The sequence below is a fragment of the Pelophylax lessonae genome, assembly GCF_965119305.1.
Source record: "Pelophylax lessonae genome assembly, chromosome: 5".
Lineage (NCBI taxonomy): Eukaryota > Metazoa > Chordata > Amphibia > Anura > Ranidae > Pelophylax > Pelophylax lessonae.
In genome coordinates, this window is record NC_138772.1 from 431,121,193 (window position 1) to 431,140,674 (window position 19,482).

The window sequence follows — 19,482 nt, forward strand, 5'->3', positions numbered from 1 at the left end:
GTTGGAAAAAAAACAGAACCCCTAAGATCAAATAATAAGGCACATTTACTGCAGGAGTCAGTCCTGTACAAGAAAGATTGCTTTGTCAAGGTCATTGTAAGAAAAAAAGATTGACAGAGCTTTACTTTTATTTTTCTAGTGTAAAAAGAAATAAATAATTCCAATTAACATTGTTGAAAAGAGAGAAAGACTAAAAACATAGTGACTAAAGAGAAATAAGGAAGGTCATATAAACATAGCTACCTATGTGTCGTTGCATTATAAAAAGGCTGTGATCACTCTTGTTAATATTGATCCAGTGAAGATTTCAACGACTATAGATGGTTTTAACTCTGCTGGTCAAGTACCACTCTCAACTTTTAAAATAGAAATATAGCAATCCTTTAAAATGGACCTGTATTTAAAATGTCACGTTTGGCTGTCTAACAGAGATTCATTAGCATGGCTTAATGTGACAAAGAAACACGTTTAAAAATGTGTACCCAAGTTAGAAGCAGCAGAGCATTCCGACACATGTGGCATTGCCCATATTCCCTCTGTTCTAGCCTTTCAGGTATGTAATCATCAGAGCATTACTCCTTCCCACTCCTATTTTTGATGACCTAATTACACTAATAATCACATCAGTGGGCAGGGTCTAATAATCGGAAGATCAGCCCATTGATTGCTTGTGCCCCCACTTATATGGAAGCCTTCCCATGGCATTGTGGAATGGATAATAAAGTGGACTCAGGCATAAGAGAAGATGTAGAATTCCTGCCTATCATCCAATCATGTGCAAACAAAAGTACTTTTTTCTAATTTTGCTTACATGTGATTGGGTACTCTGTGAAAAGTGAATTTTTACCACATTCACTAAGCTAAGGGAAAATTCTCTTGCAAAGTGGAAATTCCCTTGCAAGTGAACAGCCTATTTGTTTTTAGTAAATCAACACCAGTGAAACTTTTTCTCCTCACGTGTTCTAAAATGGAAGGGGACCTGAGAAGAGGAGGATCGGGGCCGCTCTGTGAAAACATGTTTGTTATTTAAAAATACTAGGTTTAGGAAATCAATAAGTGTGCCATACTACATTTTTCCTAATGAAAGGTGGGTTGTTTATAGTTAATCATAATGCCTTACACTTACACCAATACTTAGTCAACTTTACTGACATCACTTAGAAAAATAAGGCATTATAGAACATTCAATTTCAATAAAGAGAAGCACACAAAGATAATGTAAAAAGGGGGTTCCACATATGGACATCTTATTTTTCAAGAAGTTTAAACCCACAGCTTAAAAGTAACCTGCAGGGCATTTCATATCTCCTTCTCTCCTGAATGCTGCCATTTTGGATTCATTCTACACTACAATACAGAGAAAAGACACTTTCTGCTTTAATAAGCAAGAGCTGAACAATACAAATCTGCATAATCCACACAAGCTGACAATGCTCAGCAGATTGCCTTTACCACCACTCAACTACCCAACAGTGAGGTGAGGTTGGGATGGGGGGATTTCAGAAGATGCACTTCAGCTGGACTCAGGGTCTGGAACAGGCTATATGAAATGAATGCTGCCTCTATCAGAGTAGAATTTTGCATTTACAGCAACAAGCAGAAAGCAGATAGAAGAATAGAATTTATATTTAAAATGTGGCAGATTTTCCATATGTATCTATGGACGGGGGGGGGGGGGGATCTAACAAAAACATTGTACATTTATTTTAGGCTTTATAAAGGTTGATCACCAGATGAATTGTGCTCTCATTGTTAAACTATGAAAGCAAAGTAAAAATAAAAAGTAAACTTTAAACTACATGACCAGATTAGCCCATTTTGGTTTCTTTGGTAGACCTTCAGGAGTTTGAGTTTACTTGATTTTACTGTCAAAAACAGAAATGGGTCAATGTATCCTGGTGGGGGGGGGGGGGGGGGTATTCTGATCTCTTTCTCACTACAGATATTCAGGTAGCTGACTTTGAATTTTTATACTGATCAAGGCTCTTTCTAGCCCCCTAATCAGTACATACACCTTTTTCATCATGAACATCTAGGTTCAATAAACTGTACAATGTTACCATAGTGCAGCTTACAGAACCGGCGAGATGTGAGTTATATAAGCTAATTCTAGGCAATTTTCTATAGCCATTTTAATTCTCCCTCAAACATTTGTCACCTTTGTATCCGTCCTTTGTCAGCTTTGTTGTCTACACAGCTGTATTTAATAATGATCAAAACCTCAGAAATGTCAAACTGATGCTTGGGGGTCCAATTAGAAGTTCTGTCCGCTTTGCATTGTAATTCTGGAAAAATTAGCAATTGTTTAAAACTGTTTGGTATAATTAACACAATTCATTTCTGCACTAATATGTAAAACAACTAGTCACTCTTAATGCTTTTGCTTTTTTGTGCTGGAAACATGAAATCCGACTACAGAGGGAAACATTTAACTATTTTAAATATTGCTTAGCTAGTTGTATATACTAAATTATTGCCCTTATGGTACCTTAATAAAAGGCCAGCAAATCAATATTTAAACCTGGCTTTATAGGTTATCGAAGTTGGGATAGTTAGTGAGTTTATGGTGAGAAAGGTCAAAAGGAATCAAAAAGCCACTAAAGCCTTGTAAAGTACACATCTTATTGTGTGATAGTGACAGCACTGGTGCATGCACCTTGATAAAGTCAGTGGTAGCAATAATGAATGCAATATAAGCATCTAGAGCTTCCTGTACATACTTTTAGTCATGTTTCTAGTGCCCCAGTAGCCCTAAAACCCAGGGAGCTCAATTGTGCAAAGCTCAACTTAGCTTAGCCCTGGCATATCCTCCTACTTTCCACACCTCACTATTGATCAAGGAGGCTCTATATTGCATTTGGGGTGTGTTGGAGGAAGGAAGGGGGTAGGGCAACTTTTGATGCTTTTGACATCAGCTTCCAATGCAAATAAAAAATTTGGGGGGTTGATTTACTAAAAGTAAATACACTTTGTGGGGTTGATTTACTAAAACTGGAGAGTGCAAAATCTGGTGCAGCACTGCATAGAAACTAATCAGTTTCGAATATTTATTTTTTTTTTTTTGTCAAAGCTTAATTGAACAAGCTGAAGTTAGAAGCTGATTGGCTACAATGCACAGCTGCACCAGATTTTGCACTCTCCAGTTTTAGTAAATCAACCCCTGTTAATGCAGTTGCTCCAGAGCTTAGTGAATGAGGTAAATTTCACTTTGCAAAGAATAGCCAATCACATGCAAGGAAAAACATTGCACATGATTGGATGATGGAAGTCAGAAGAGTTTACCCTTATTTACTGAGCTCTGGAGAAAATGCACTTGCAGAGTGCACAGTCTATTTGCCTTTAGTAAATGAACCACAATGTTTGTTGCCACAGAGTTGACATTGTCATTCAATTTAGCAAGAAACAACTGGCTTGAGTGATGATTATCTCATGTCTCCAACCAGTTTTAGAGCATACATAGGTTTGAGGGTTACTTGGTAGCACAAGTTCAAACAATATCTAAGCAGTTTGTCTTAAAGCTACAGTCTTACGGTCTATAATATAGGGATTAAACATTCTGTGCAATTCTTTATGACTGCACAGTTACTTATACACCATATTTAAAAGATAAATGTATGGTTGATGCAAAGTAAATGCAAATTTTTTATTGTTTTATTACTGCAAATGTGAAAAAACAATTTAACAAGGGGCAAATTACTGCTTAACAGCAATTTTGCCATTAAAGAGTTTTGGATTTTAAAGTTGGGTACATGCGATCCGAATATCCTGCTGACCCCCCTGAAATTTGGACATTTGCTTTACTGGATAGTGACAAGAAAAGTAATGGCAGCCATCTACCATTACCATAACAGAGTTCAGAGTATTTTTGCACCTGGGAGTCATAGGTGGTTGTGTAAAACCACAGCCAGAAGCCTATATAAATAATTGGCAGCCTGACAGATGTCACTGCTGTATGCACATAATTTGCATCCAAGGTTGCTCATCTGTCCCGATACACATGTTACAGTTCAGATGTGCTTACAGCCATGATATGATGTTAGGCACCCTTTCATTGAAACAGGCTACAGTACATAAACATCTGTGACTCAGGGGCTCAGAAATACAATGGATTGTGTCGGTGTATGGTCCCCTGCAAATGCCCCACTGAGCACTAAGTTACTCAAGTGTAGCTGTTGTACAGAAAAGACTACTGCATTGTTAAAAAAGAAGGTCCCATCATGTTCCCAAGTCTCTGAGCATAAGTAGCTTATTTCACTGGGATTTGACAGGGAAAATTAGGTTGGCCATCTCCCATCTAGGGAACCAAACTAAAAAGCTACTGTATAGAAAAGTGTGCTGCATTGTCTTAAAGGAAGTCCCATCATGTTCCCATGTCTCTGAGCATATATTGCTACTTCAAAGGGGAATGACAGGGAAACTAAGACAGCAATCTCCCATCTATGGAATTCAACCTTAAGTTTCCGTATAGAAAAGTCTGCTGCATTACCAGCCAATACAGTCATATATTATGAAATCAACTTCCTTATAGATAGAAAAAGTACACCAAAGATCCAATGATTAGATAAAAGATTTTTTTTTTTTTACTGAACTTATATTTTTCTGCAATATTCATTATTATTTACAATACATCCTGACAATTTCATTCTTTTTTTCTGTACTTTACTGTTTACCAGATTACACACAGTTCATGAACAAATATACAATTCTACAAGGAAATGAGTATCACATAACGGAAATTGTTTACTAGAGAGACATATTTGTACATTTCACACTTAAGATGTGATTCTAGCTCTATGTGTCAGATTTAGAATAACAAGCTGCTGGCACAGCAAATAAAGATTGCAATCAACAAGAAAGCAAAAGTCATGGCACAACATTTTTCAAAATGCTATCAATTTTATAATTCACAGTATGTACAGTAAGCTTTTAGATGCACATTCCACAAAAATAAACACAGGACCATATCCACACATGCTTGAAAGGATAAATGGACATGAACCAACAGGATTGTGCAAATATGTACAAGTTATTTAGGTATATGGCTCCAGGAGTTGAGGGCATTCATCACTACTCAACAAGAACTAGAAATGATCATTTGACTAGCTGGCTATGTATATCTTTTGTATCGGGGACTTCATTTTGCCAGTAGCAGATGAAAAATAAGTTTTGGGTTGGATAAATGTGTCCAGTTGTTCAACAGTTACCTCCCATTTTAAGTTAAAATGTGGCATATTAAATTTTGCAAAAAAAAATACAAATGAACATATCTTTATCTTGGTATAAAAACTTGCCTAATTAGAGGCATTCCCTTATACATTACTGAATATCCTAGTCATTCTTTTTTACTGTGGGTGAAGCCAGGCACAGGCAAGTTAAAGCGGTAGTATACTCTGCCAATAAACTTTTACCTACAAGTAAGCCTATGATAAGGTTTACCTGTAGGTAAATTGAATATCTCCTAAATCTGCACGGTTTAGGAGATATTCGCCCTGCATGCATCCGACGGACCTTCAGAGCTCTTTGCCGGTTCCTTGCCGGAAAGACAACTCCCGCGCGCATGCGTGGGAGTGACGTCATCGTGGCTCCGGCCACTCACATCGCTGGAGCCGCTGAACCCGGAAGAGATGCCGAGGGAACATGACAGCTCCCTCGGCGGTGTCCGGACGACCGTGTCGGGGCTTAATTTTAAGGTAAGTATTCCATAATGAGCTAGTATGCGATTCATACTAGCTTATTATGCCTTTCTCTTGCAGGGTTTGTTTTTTTATTGTTTAGGAGGATACAACCGCTTTAAATACTGTAATCGCAATTTGCTGAATGAAGGAGCACCCACTAGTCAGGTAAGGGGGGTTGCAATTTGGGCTTTGGAAATGGCATATGCCGCCTAGCTACATGTTACTCCCTAAATATGACAGCAACATGAAAGATGGTCTAAAAACTTGGACTTGGCCTTTAAGTAAACATTGCATGCAATATTTGAGCAATGTAACATATCACATTCGAGTAATAGCAATTCAAGTAATAGCAATCATGCATAGACATGAGAAGTGCTTGTGATTACTGGGTTATATTTTTCAACATGCTAACTAATCCCTATATCTCATCAGAAATGGTTCCCTTATCATTATTTTGTATAGTCAAATGTTATCTATGACAAGGGGAAAAGGTTTGGACTTCTAACCGCAATGAGAATCTGTACTTTTGTACCCTACTTTTCCTCTGTAATTTCAAATAATATGAGCGAAATACCTACTGGTGAAGTGAACATTGTTTACAAATTTCTAGGAACAGATTAGTTTAAAAGAAAGTAAAAAGGTACTAACCTGCTGCATTGCTGGTGAATGCAAAGCTGTTTGACTCTGCATCTGTAGCTGGTTTCCAATTGACTGCTGCATTGACATTGACTGGTGTTGCTGCATGTGCATATGCTGGTGGAGAGGTGGACTCATCTGAAGCGATGGAGGGGGAGAAACAGCCATGCTTGCTAGAGAAACAGTCACTGGCATTTGGTTGTTGGGTTTGGGAGCTATATTCCTGTTGATTCCAGGATGCATGTTGGATAAATGTGGGTTCATTGTTGACTGTTGGTGATAAGGGGAACTGAGATACAGTGTAGAGTGTGCCTGTGTGGGTCCATGGAACACTGGAGGCTTTGAATTCATCATCTGAGATGGCTGGGATGTCTTATTATCAATAGGATCGCTGTAGCTCTATTGGGAAAAACAATTACAATACTCAAATGACTTAATAACTTTACCTTATTTACAAACAAAGCCAGTCACATTATAGCTAACATTTTTCTAGCAAAGTTTAAAAATGAAGATAGAACTTTAATCACAAGCTGTGACCCACAGTTGCAATTGCATTTCTCTTTATACATAGAATACTTATAGTACACTATAAAGAAGTAATCATTTTCACATCTTGTTGGTCAGGGAATAAGAACATTCTCTTTGTGGCCAAAGACTGTATTTTTATGGTTTACAGTATTTCTTAAAAAGCTTGCAGTGATATTTTATTTTTGTTACATGTCATGTTGTATTTAAATTGAAGAGATGGTGATCATAAAAGAAACCGTTACTTGGAGCTATTTACTTTAGAATAGAAAATCAGGGCAATTATGAAAACAGATGATATCAGCATTTACTGTTCTTGGCCTTGTAATATTCAAGTAATGTTTGGACTGGAAAAAAATGTACATTTTGGTCTCACCAGTAACATGGAAACTGGACAGAGAATTGTTGGGAATATTGACTTCTTTTAATACGACCTACTTGGAAGGTGATATAAAAAAAGGGTAACATAAGAACATAACTATGCGCTTTTGCTTGGAAAATAAAATTAGAAGTACCTAAAGTTGGGTACTAAAATTATGCCATGAGAGGGAGTACAGTGGGAAAAGCCTAAAAATGGTGAAGTCATGACCAGGGAGGTTTCTAAAATGATTAACTAAAAAAAAAAGTAAAGTTAACACGGGACTGCCCTATGTCTTTACTTACACATATTAATTGAATGGGAAACATGTCACGATGGTAAAGGAAAAGATCCATAAGCCGCACATCATAAAGCAGACCCATGTGCATGAAGTGAGATAAATGGCAGCCTCAGCCAGGCCACACCCTCAACATTTTGCTCCGCCCCTTGGAGCTTAATCATGGGGATGTCCTCAGCAGTAAGGATGGTATCCTAATTAAGTATGAGCCAAATGTATCAGGGTTCGGTTTGAGACAGGCTCACAGAAAATGACTGAAGTTTTGGTGCTGATTAAAGTCAACAGGAGCTCAATGTTAAAAAACAGTAATGGTCATTTTAAAGAATTGTCAAGCAAATGACATGGGTGCTGGGAAATGCTCGGATAACCAAGGAAAAAAAAATGTTTTTTTTTTAAATTCCATTTGGCAGTGAAAAGCAAGTTCAATAATGATTTGAGAGGGGATTCAAATGGAAAATTCCCTTAAAGTTGTAGCATACTCCACGTTTTACCTTTTACCTACAGGTAAGCCTATAATAAGGCTTACCTGTAGGTATAATTAATATATCCTAAACCTGCAAGGTTTAGGAGATATTCGTCCTGCATGCAGCCGCTAAAACCAACGGTGCATGCACTCTGAAGGTCCTTGCCGGAAAGTAACTCTCGCGCATATGCGCGGGAGTGACGTCATCGTGGCTCCGGCCACTCACAGCGCCGGAGCCACCAGACCAAGAAGAAACGATCGGGTGACCGTGTCAGGGCTTCGTTTTAAGGTAAGTATTTCATACTGAGCTAGTATGCAATGCATTCTAGCTCATTATGCCTTTCTCCTGCAGGGTTTTTTTTTTTTTTTTTTTAGGTAAGTATACAACAGCTTTAAATGCGATGCTTTTGTCATGCTCCTAACCTGCCTGTGAAGTGGTGTTAAAAATGATGTTGCTGGCAAATTACAGCTTTGGCTGCTTTACTACTGATTGCAAACAAAGTAGATTCCCCATCCTCAAAAAAAATAAAAAAAAAAAATTATGTGGGATTCCCCTAAAAACACATACCAGAACCTTATACTTGATGAGGGTCTGGTATAGATGACAAGGGGGCAGTGCAAGCAGGAAAAAAAAAAGTGACGTCCTTCACAATATTCATACTTGACCCTTATCTGAGCACGCAGCCTGACAGGCCAGAATGGAGGGGACCTTTTTCAGAACCATGTCATTGACCAAATACACTGTCAGGGTTACCTGATCCGAGGCCGAAGTGCTGAGAGGGCTCCCCTTGCGGCTCAGTGCGGCACACCCCTGGAGATGGTACAGAGGGTGTGGCGCCCCAAGTGGCACAGGTTACCAGCTGCAGGCAGGTAGGTAGAATCAGGAGCAATCTGAGAGCGAACTGGAACAGGCTGGAATCACAGCAGAGTATGTCTTTCAAGGGCTCTGAAGCAGCCGGGCTACCTTGTGCCGAGGAATAGTCTCTAGTAGCGGGGACAGGTACTGGCCGTGTTCTGGGACTGGAGCAGGCAGCGGGAACCGTGGTACAAGCCGAGGTCATGCACAGGAGACAACCAGAATATCCGAGGTCTTGAAGCAAGCCGGGGTCATACACGGTAGGTAACGGAAGCAGGGTCAGTGGGAGAAGCCAAGGGTCAAACCAGGAGCAGGAGATCAAACGGAATCAGGAACAAGCCGAAGTCACAACAGGAAATCCAAACAGGAAACAGGAAGCACAGAACACAGGAAGCTGAGAGATAATCCAGCAATGAGTCTGATCCTATGGCATCCTTTTATAGGCCATTTCCCTGACAGGCCAGCAGAGGGCTATGTCAGTTGAGTCAGGAATGTCCATTGCTATTACTGGCAATGTTGCCAGTTCTCCTACGGCCATTTCCCTGACATACACTCACTGGCCACTTTATTAGGTACACCTTGCTAGTACCTAATTGCACCCCTTTTGCCTTCAGAACTGCCTTTATTCTTCGTGGCATAGATACAACAAGGTGTTGGAAACATTCCTCAGAGATTTTGGTCCATATTGACATGATTTTTTTTACTATTTATTATATTTATTATTTTTACAAAATTGATCATTTTTATTTCTATTACAAGGAATGTAAACATTCCTTGTAATAGAAATAGGCACAACAGGACCTCTTTTTTGTGAGATCTGGGGTCAAAAAGTCCTCAGATCTCACAAGTACACTAAAAAATGAAGAAAAAAAAAAAGAAAATGAAAAAAAAAGGGACCTTTAAACCGGTTGCTAGGCAACGACATTGGCCGTCGCTCCGGTCCTCCAAGACCATAGAGTCGAGTGAGGGCAAGCTTGCCCTCACTCGACATCCTGTCTGTGAGGATCCGGGACCGGATCGTTTTTCCCTGCTGCCGGCGGGTCCGGTAAGCGGGGAAAAGGACCGGGAAGCCGCGGGTGGGGCACCCCTTCCGCCATCCCGGAAGGGTGATCCCGCGGCGCTGGGACCACCCTTATCGGAAAGCCAACCGCCCACAGTTTAAAAAAATACTGGGGTTATGGCAGCTATCTGCTGCCATAACACCGGTATTTAGGTTTAAACATAGGACGTAAATATACAATGGGCGGTTGGTAAGTGGAACGCAGTGCCATATCACAAAAATGGACTGGTCATTAAGGGGGTAAAATCTTCCAGGCCTTAAGTGGTTAAAGCAAAATTATACTCACCTTGCCTCCAGCAATGGGGCTTCCCCAAACTCCTTGCCTGGCATCCAGGGATGGCTTGCTTCCAGGTCTTGATCCCTAGCCACTTTCATTGTTTTGGCAGGGATGATGTCACTCTTGCGCATGTATGGAAGTTCAGTCAGATTAGGCATTGTCAAATTTGTACAGTGAGCTGCGTGTGCGCGGCCCACTGGACAAGGGTGGGCAAGCAGGTAAATAACTTTGATGCAGAAGAGACAAAGCATGTCTCTTCTGCATTTAAATTCCTGCCTATTCGTCCATTTCCAAGTTTGGCCCAAAGTTCCTCTTTAGGCACAAGGATGGGCAGGATTTATTCAGAGCTAAAATCTCCCTGATAAATCACTGGTCAATGCTAATCAGTCAGTTATACTTCCAGTGTTGCTTTTCTTCATAGCTTTACATTGGACCATTCCTATTAGTTGGCACAACTGAATTCTATTTTCTGGGAGGTGTAAATGCCTCTTTTGCCTTTACAAGAATCATAATGCTGATTGACCTTTCAAAATATAAATTAAACTAAAACTATACCTGTACAGTTTGACATGAAATATTTATATAATTTGAAGTTTAGTATGACCACTGAAGTCGTGATGTTTACTTAATGTAAACTGCTAGTTCTGGTTAGTGAAAAGATCATTAGTGTGATAAATTGCATGTTCAGTGGCCGGAATTTTGATTGATCTTCATCTACCCCCTCAAGGGGCTAGCAGCACATTACAAATTCAATTAATGAATGCATTGGACTGGGTCAATTTATGGAGTGGATATACATTATTTCTCAGGAGTAATGTTTCACCAAAGAATGTAGTTTATACATTTCCACAATGTAAACATGCACTGAATATAACAACATGCCTTCATCAGATCATTTAAAAATGAAATACTGTCTTTAATTAAAAGAACACTTAACCTCACAGTAATAACACATTTGAATCCCTACAGCCAGCTGCGTGTGTGTATATATATATATATAATTATTATTTTTTTTTTATTCTTACATAATCAGGGTTGGTTTATTGAAAATAGTACCAACCTTTTAGACTCCATTTGTAATTATTTTGGCTAAAGGTTAGGTGAGAACATTCATGTGCACCTCACCATGATCACAAAACAGAAGCCAAAGCTAGGCATGGGTGTCCATAGACAAGACCTCTGCCATTAATGTGTGCATCCAAAAATCCAAAGAGGAGTCAAAGGATAAACAGTCTTTATTGTATGCTTTTTGCTGAGGTATCTTGAGTAGCTCTGCACTTGTCTGACCTGAGCTATTATTCTCCTAATAAAAGGATGACTTGGCAATAAGACAAAATGCAATCGAAATATGGGTATAGTAAATACAAAGTTCATATTGTTGCCTTATGAGTTTAGGTGGAATCTCCCTTACCGTGTTGTGATGTGGAGGAGTTATGTATAAATCTCCATCAGTAATTGTAATATTAATGCAAATATATATATATGTACGAGATATTGAGTTTTGATTTTACATTTAGTTGAAATATGATTGTCAATTATATGAAGTTGTGTGACTTTCAGTCTGCAGTCAGTCCTAGGAACCTGATTAACAAGTCCATTTAAAATGCATGCCTGAGCTACCAGGGGGCAACTGTTATTTAAATTTAAACACATACTGATAGTATGACCCTGTAATTTAATTTACGGAGAGCCAGACTTCCTGGGGACAATGAAACTAGGATGAATAGACTATGTCCTGTCCGCCCTTATTTCAAGTCTCCATATCAAAGAACTCTCATTAAGATATGCAATGAAGATTGACTATCGGTTGAAGGGTTGGACAACAGGGCCGGGAGATGAACAGGTTCTCCCCCCAACAGAGAACCTAGGGGAGGGGGAATTTGTCCTATCCTGAACGAGATACGCCCACAGGGAGGAACAGGGCATGATAGCTGAACCAACGAGAATAGCCCTATACAAGGCTATGGGATATGGGTCTATATTAGCACAGGTGGAAATAGAGGGACTTCCTGTTTTGCATGGGAGAGCAGGAGGGAGCACTAAGGGTAACTATGAAGGAGTAAGGTTTACATTGTTTGTTCTCTTTGTGTAGGTCGTAGTGTGTTTGTATAGGAGTATATACTCTATACACTGTATTTGTTCAGTTAAACTAGGAATATTTTACATTTTGTAGTATGTACAATAGTTAGATTGTTGTAAATTAAATTAGGCTTTTCAGACTATATACCAATAAATAATTGCTGTGTTAAAGCTTTCACTCATATTCAAAGAACTCTCATTTTTAACCCAAATATTGTCTGAGGTAGATACAATCTCATATCTTACAGGTAACAATATGTAGTTAAAAAATCTAAATCAAAAGGCAGCGTTTAGGTATAAGTTGTGTGTTTGGTCTGAACAGAAGTGGACAAATTTAGCAGCTTCAGTTTGGCATTAATTGCTAAGGAATCAGCGGGTACCTGCACCTGCTGCATCCTTACCAACCACTTGACATCACCTGGCCTATTAATTTATTTGGCAAAGAACAAGGGGGTAAGATCAATGATTAAATATGGTGACATGGTCATATTTGGACAATTATGTCATCATTATCCCTGCCCCTTCACTCATAGTGCTGATGATAGCTCAGAAAACTGTCATTCGGTAACTGGCCATCATTGTGTTAGGGTCATCTGTTTTTTTCTTTTGGTGGACATCAGGCATCACAGGTGTACATTGTGGGACATTTTATGTTTTTCAAATAAAAGATTTGTCAAAAACTGTGTCTTTGTATTCATTTACACTTCACATTTTTTTTTTTTTTGTGAATGGGTAAGAGTACTATGTATTGTGTACTATGGCCAGCCAAACTGCTTGCTCATTCTAAAGGTCTGGTATGGATTTTTAGGGTGACATCACACATAATTTTTATGGCATGGGGTACCCCCTTAAAATCCATATCAGACTTAAAGGGTTCTATGCAAATGTATTTTCATTTTTGCTGTATTATATGCTACAATACATGTGACACTTACAAAGAAAAAAATGGTATAATTCAAAAAAAGGCACACAGACCCCTCCAAATGTCCCCCCCAAAATAAATAGCACACCGTTAGTGGTCTGCTATGTATTCTGTTGGACCTTAAGGGTCTGCTTCATATTTTGTGGGCCCTTAAAGGTATGCTGCTTCTGTATTTTGAGGGACCATTGGAGGAGTCTGTGTGCCCTTTTTAAAAAGAAGCCAGTAGAGAAATTCATTTGATGGAAATTAAAAACACATTTTTCCTTTGTACGTGCCAGTGCTTTAAAAAATTAGGCCAAATGTTTTTTGGATTTTTTTTTTTGCATTGTTACAATTTACCCAGGGCAGTGTCAACCCCCTTCCCCTTCCTCCCTTGCTATTTTTTTTCTTACAACACTTTGCCTATTAGTCCAGAAAATTAGCATTTTTGATTTGACAGATTCATCTCCCATTGATTTCAGTGGGGTAGGGATCTGAACTTCATTTAAGTTTGCAGAATACTGCTTGAACTGAACCCAGAGCAGTCCAGTCCAATCAAGTAAAATCAATTTACTGTATTCTGTGTCCCAGCAGAAAGGGCTCCATCATTCTTAGTCTAGCCATGGCAGTTTTGGTGTAACTGTGACTCAATTCCTGATTTCTGTGGCCAAGAACTTAGCAAAACATTCTAGTAGTTTAACTGGTGCCCTACCAAATTGGCCTTACTGAACATGCATGTAGCCTGTGCCCTGCCAAACTGGCCCTAGTGGACATGCATGTGGTTTGTTTTATATGTCAATCCCATATAAATACAAAGCATAGATAAATATGTTTCCTCTGTAGAAGAAATGTTCCTTTATATTCCCCTGAAAACTCCACTAGAGGACTTGTTATAGAAATACTGAAGCTTACTTCATGTCTTTGTTCCAATATCCCTAATAGAGTACTCTGTAAGGAGAATGCCTTATATATGGGAGTACCAGCATGTTTGGCAGTTATTGTTGCCATACTGAAGGTGCAAGAGATCAATGACAACCCTAAAGATCAGGAATCCTTACAAATACCTATTAAAACTGTAAGTAAATGTTGGGTTGAAGATCCACTTTAGGCTGTAAGTTAAGTCTACAATTTTACTTCCCTTACTGTTTAGTTTGCATTTGCTGTTATAGTACTGGAACTGTTGTCTACATTGTGGAATATTTTGACACACAAACAAACACAGAAAAAAGTAAGACAGTGATCTGCCCTAAGCTGCTAAGATACATACAAATAAATGCTCTAATTATCATCCACTCAGAAGTAAATTATTGCTTCCATTACACGTACAACTACGTTATAACTTGTTTTGAATCTCAAACAATATTAGTTGTAAAAAATGAGTTCAGTAAATGAGTTTCCCATTTTTCAGTTATGGAATGTTACATAATATTGGCAAGGCATTTAAGTAGTACTGGAAAAATGTATGGCATAAATATTTGACATTACCTTGGATACAAGACTTGCTCTATATGCAGCCAACTGCTTCAGATACTCTTTTTTGGCAGCTTCAGTTTTCTTCTTATACACCTGCAAGTAACACACATTTAAAACATTTAATCATACAAAGCTTTTCAAAAATCTTGAAAATCTATTGCCTCTTCACTGAGGCATCTTGATGAATAAACCACAAGGATCTTACTAAGCCTAATGCATGCCTCTTACATCTCTAATAAAGCAATATAATCTGGCAATTTTGCAGCATGACATTTGAGGCTTTTTCTATAACAAACAGGCCAGTTTCTTAAAAACAGAATTAAGGTTTAGAAATGGATTCTTAGAATTTGACTTTTTTCCCCCCATTTTTTATTTTAATTTTATATACTTTATTTTGTCCCCAAGTTATGATTTTCTCTGTACTTTGCCCCTAAAAATAAGAATGTAAAATGATTTTGTATATTTAAAAAAAAAAAATATTTAGTATTTTATATTCAATATTTTGAACAAGCAGGTGGAGATTCAGGCACACTCTATTCATTTAAGAAATGTTAATCTTATATTTTCTTCAAGTTTCTGACTGCTACATATTAATATAAATAAACAGAATGATATGTCTTGCACACCAGGCAATGTCCACAATTCTAGTTACTGTAGATGTCATTCTACCTGTATTTTCTTTAACTCCCTACCATTAGCCATATGCAAATATGTGTCAGGGAGGGTTTAAACACTGTGCTGCCACGTATATTCATAAAACCTGGGGCACTTTCCTTTGCAGGAGCCCCAGTACTGTATTCAGTCACTGCTTAGGTTGGTAGTTGAGAGCATGAGCTCCCGATCACAAGACCACTGTGATATCCAATACCAATGATCACATATTTGGAAACTCACCTTCCAGCTGAAAGGGGTTAATGTTATATAGTGATACCAATACATACTTTGAAATATCATGTAATTATCTCTATTAGTGGGGGTTTTATTGTTGGATTATTGCATTAGTAAATTAAAGTATTGCAGTTGCTATAAACCATAAGCCCAAAGTTTAATAGTTTGTTGTAACCAGTATGATAAACCTCCAGATGCCAGGCGCTAAAATGTTACATTGGGGCAAACTATCTTTAAAGCCCAAGACATTGGCCATTTATAGAGTGATTAAACAATGTGACTAGCGAATGTGTGAGCGCCAATAACGTGTAACTGATTTGACTGACATAAAATGAACGGTATTTCTGTGGCTCCAAGAAAAAGACATCAGTTTGCGGGCTCTGAGGATTTGTCAGCTCATAAGTGTAATTCTGCCTCTTCATATCCCTGCTGCTTCTAATTTAGCAGGACAGGCTTATAATTGAAGCAAATTAACTATTTACTCTTGCTACTTCTACCAGGGGAGGGAAGGACATACCAGCAGGACAGAATGCGTGGGAATTAAATCCTTCTCACTTGTGTCAAAATTGCCCTTCTATAACACATTAGCAGTAATTTCATGAGGCATCAAACATTGGAATAAATACTGAAGAATAAAATAATGAGGTGTTGCTGTTGAGTCAAACAGCTCTAGCTAATTTTATGGCATATGGATTACAAAGACTAAAGAGAGGCATATGTTACAATACTCTGACACTGTGCTTACACGTGATATCTGATCATTAAACTCCTGCTAGGATCCCTGAGTCTATATTTTTAATCAAGATTATAGGTTTAAACATCATTAGATAATTATCCATATATAGGTGTATTTATTTACACAGCACAGAGAGCAGTCATACATCTGAAAAATGCTATAGCCTATACCAGCCAGTCAGATTTCACCTTAAATCAGTTTAGAACTGTCAGAACAGTTAATCAAGTTTGCTATTGGTTACTGTGTTTGGTACATTGCTTTTTGTCTTATGAAATGATCCCGATAATGTTTGCAAAGAAAAATTCTTATGCAATTGCCATCTTTGCTGATTCACTGATATAAGTAAATCAAATACAGAGCAAGACACCCAGGGAGTGAAGCACATCAGGCTTTGTTTAACCTGAACTGGAAACATTTTTGCTCAGTGAAACCCTTACAGCTATCGATAAAAACCTATTGTGTGAACCATTCATAAACTTTCATTTAAATAAGTAAAGAAGTCAGCCTGCATGCAGATATATTGGCTGACATATATATTTAGATAATTAAATGGATGACTTTTATATTATGGCATATAATCAATATTACTTGAGTTGACTATACTTACACACAGACATGCCACACACAAAGACATCAAATTTCTTTTAAATGCTGCGTTTAACTCAAAATACAGCATTACGTTTACGCTCTTAGGCCAAACATATGTACATTTGTCTCTTAGGCTAAAGCTTTCAGGTTGTTGATAGTCATGTAAACAAGGCCATTTTGTTTGCAATTTGCCAAATCTACTACAGCCATACTGTGCTTTCAATTAGAAACGCAAAGGGAACATTGTACACTTCCATCTGGTTTAAGTTCAACCTTGCTTTCATTTTTTTACTTAACAACCATTTTACAAAAGGAAAAAGGAAAATGACATTAGTGGTCCCTGTGAAATGTTAGACTGGTCTAAAAGCTAGAGACATGTTAAATCTCCCAAGTGTATGCAGCTAATTAATGACTATAGTACGTCTTGTATGTAAGGAACTGCTCAGCAACTGCCTGGTAGTAATTAAACGGCTGGCTGCAGACTACAACTCCGTGCCCCAAATTATGACTACTGTACTGATCTTAATTAAAACTTGATTTCAGCTAGAAAGGTAACTGTAGATGGTAATGTTAATAAACCTATTAATGTGATTTCTAGTGTTGGTTAAGTGTATGCAAAAGCAGAATGTCTGTAAGTGCATTTAAAACAATGCTACTGCATTACTTTTATTCTAATTTGTAAATTATGTTTGTTAAGTATCGAGGTAATTGTAACAAAGTAAGTATTCCAATATCATCGCCACAGAAACTTTGCAGGTTTTCAGAAGAACACGTAAATGAAACACAAAATGTATTCAAATCTTCAACACAAGCAAGATTGCTGCTGTGTACAAAATCATTCTATTGAAATAGCATTTTATTTCATTATTATATCTTTATTATATGCCTTAAGAGCTACTGTACAGTACGTGTCCCTATTACATTTTCAGAAATGTAATTCTTCCAGAGCTTAAGTATGGTTTAAAAAGAAAAGTGTATATGTGGCATAGTGGAGTTAGGTCATGATGTAGCTGTGAGTATGGTCCAACTGGCTACAGTTCTTATAAAAAAAACCTGTCTCAGATCTAGACAATTCAAACTAAACATATGATAAAAACATTTAAAAGAAGCTCCACTTAGTAAAAATTACATATCTAAGATACCCTAACTCAAAGCAACTAATCAAAATCACTTTACTAAAGTCACATCAATAAAAATTGTAATTACTGGTTGGTCTGAGTTAACACCCTTTGTAGCTGTCTCTTTTCTTATGGAAAAAGGTAACAGAATACTAAAGAAAGATAGAAAAGGTAGCCTTGCCTTTAAAAAAAATGGTAATTTTTAGGTATTTTTTTTTAGAACTGTGAAGTGAAGCTTTGTGCAGACTCTCATTTTATGATCACAGCTTTGTGACATATATCTACAATTATATATGAATAGAAAACTTCAAGCATAATAAAAATTTAACACAACTCCTCTGCAAAAATAAAGCAAATAATAGTACAAAATAAATCAAGGTCAGCTGTGTTCGTAATGTGATTGATGTGCTAAAGAAGTCAGTAAGAATCTCAATATTTTGTATAAGTAGCTAAGCATGAGAAATATTGGGCCAGATTTAATGAATTTTACTTCAAAAATAATTTCTCTAAAATATATCTATTATGTCTTCTTCACAAAAGGGCATTTTCATTATTTGCACAGTTAGATGTGCATTTGCTTTTATTATAAGATCTCTACTTCGATGATAAAAGAACATAAAATAAATAAAACCTCAGCTAAAGACAGATCAATACTATACGGCATCATTCTATTAGCACAAATTATAGTTATTTTATCTTTTTAATATTATTCCTTTCTATATAGCAGTCACTTTCCACTGAAACAATTTATAGATCTCACAACAACAGTTGTCTCCTATAGAAAATTCATTATTTTGTTATTCAGTAGAATAAATTATATACAGTATACAGTATAACATATGAATACCATAACCTACCCAACCAGAAATATGCTTTTAATAGGATATAAGGAAATGCAGTTAATGTTATAGCAATAAAAAAAATCTGAAAATGTAGAAAACCTATACTGATTTTATTTACATTGAATTTACTTTGGTTCTAAAATGTATATAATTACTTCTTATATTCCAAATTGCGTACTTGCTTGCTTTACTACTTGCTTTACTGAACAACATTAAAAAAACTCCAACAAAAATAGAATTTTGTTTTGAGTAGGGGTGATGGAGGCAAGTACGATTTAAAATGATGAAGCACATCCAGTGAATAGTCAATTGTGCCACAGATAAAAAAATGTTTTTTCTAACTTTTCAGATTTTATGTCAAAAAGTCACATATGGAATACACATCAGGTCAGCACTTAGCAGCTTAACAATGAAGTGGGCTAAACAAGCAAGGTGTGAAGGAGTCAACCATTGTTTTGTGCTAATGGTACTTTATCAGGACTTTAGGACATAGCTATCAAGCTTAAATGTAAAAAAGCTATTTCACTTTGCTGTCCTTTGCCAGAAATTCACTTCACTTCAATCATGGTTTTTAAGATAATTTATTAAATGTTTTTAAAGTTTACAACACTGATGTTATTTTTCAGTTAAGTCTGGCAAAATATAGGAAATAAAACAACTATTGTTATTCATCCATAATTCACATCCACCAGCATTTTCAGTTAAAGTG

General features: G+C 37.3%; 1 protein-coding gene across 4 annotated transcripts in view; it reads right to left on the reverse strand.

Moving 5' to 3' along the window:
- TOX (thymocyte selection associated high mobility group box) overlaps positions 1 to 19,482 on the reverse strand; it is a 349,777-nt gene that overhangs the window by 8,802 nt on the left and 321,493 nt on the right. For all 4 annotated transcript variants that reach the window (XM_082257764.1, XM_082257763.1, XM_082257762.1 and 1 more), the window contains 2 exons: positions 14,614 to 14,694; positions 6,324 to 6,710 (listed from right to left, as the gene is read on the reverse strand). In XM_082257764.1, coding sequence (XP_082113890.1) covers positions 6,324 to 6,710; positions 14,614 to 14,694 — 468 coding nt within the window. The remainder of the gene's footprint in view (positions 1 to 6,323; positions 6,711 to 14,613; positions 14,695 to 19,482) is intronic.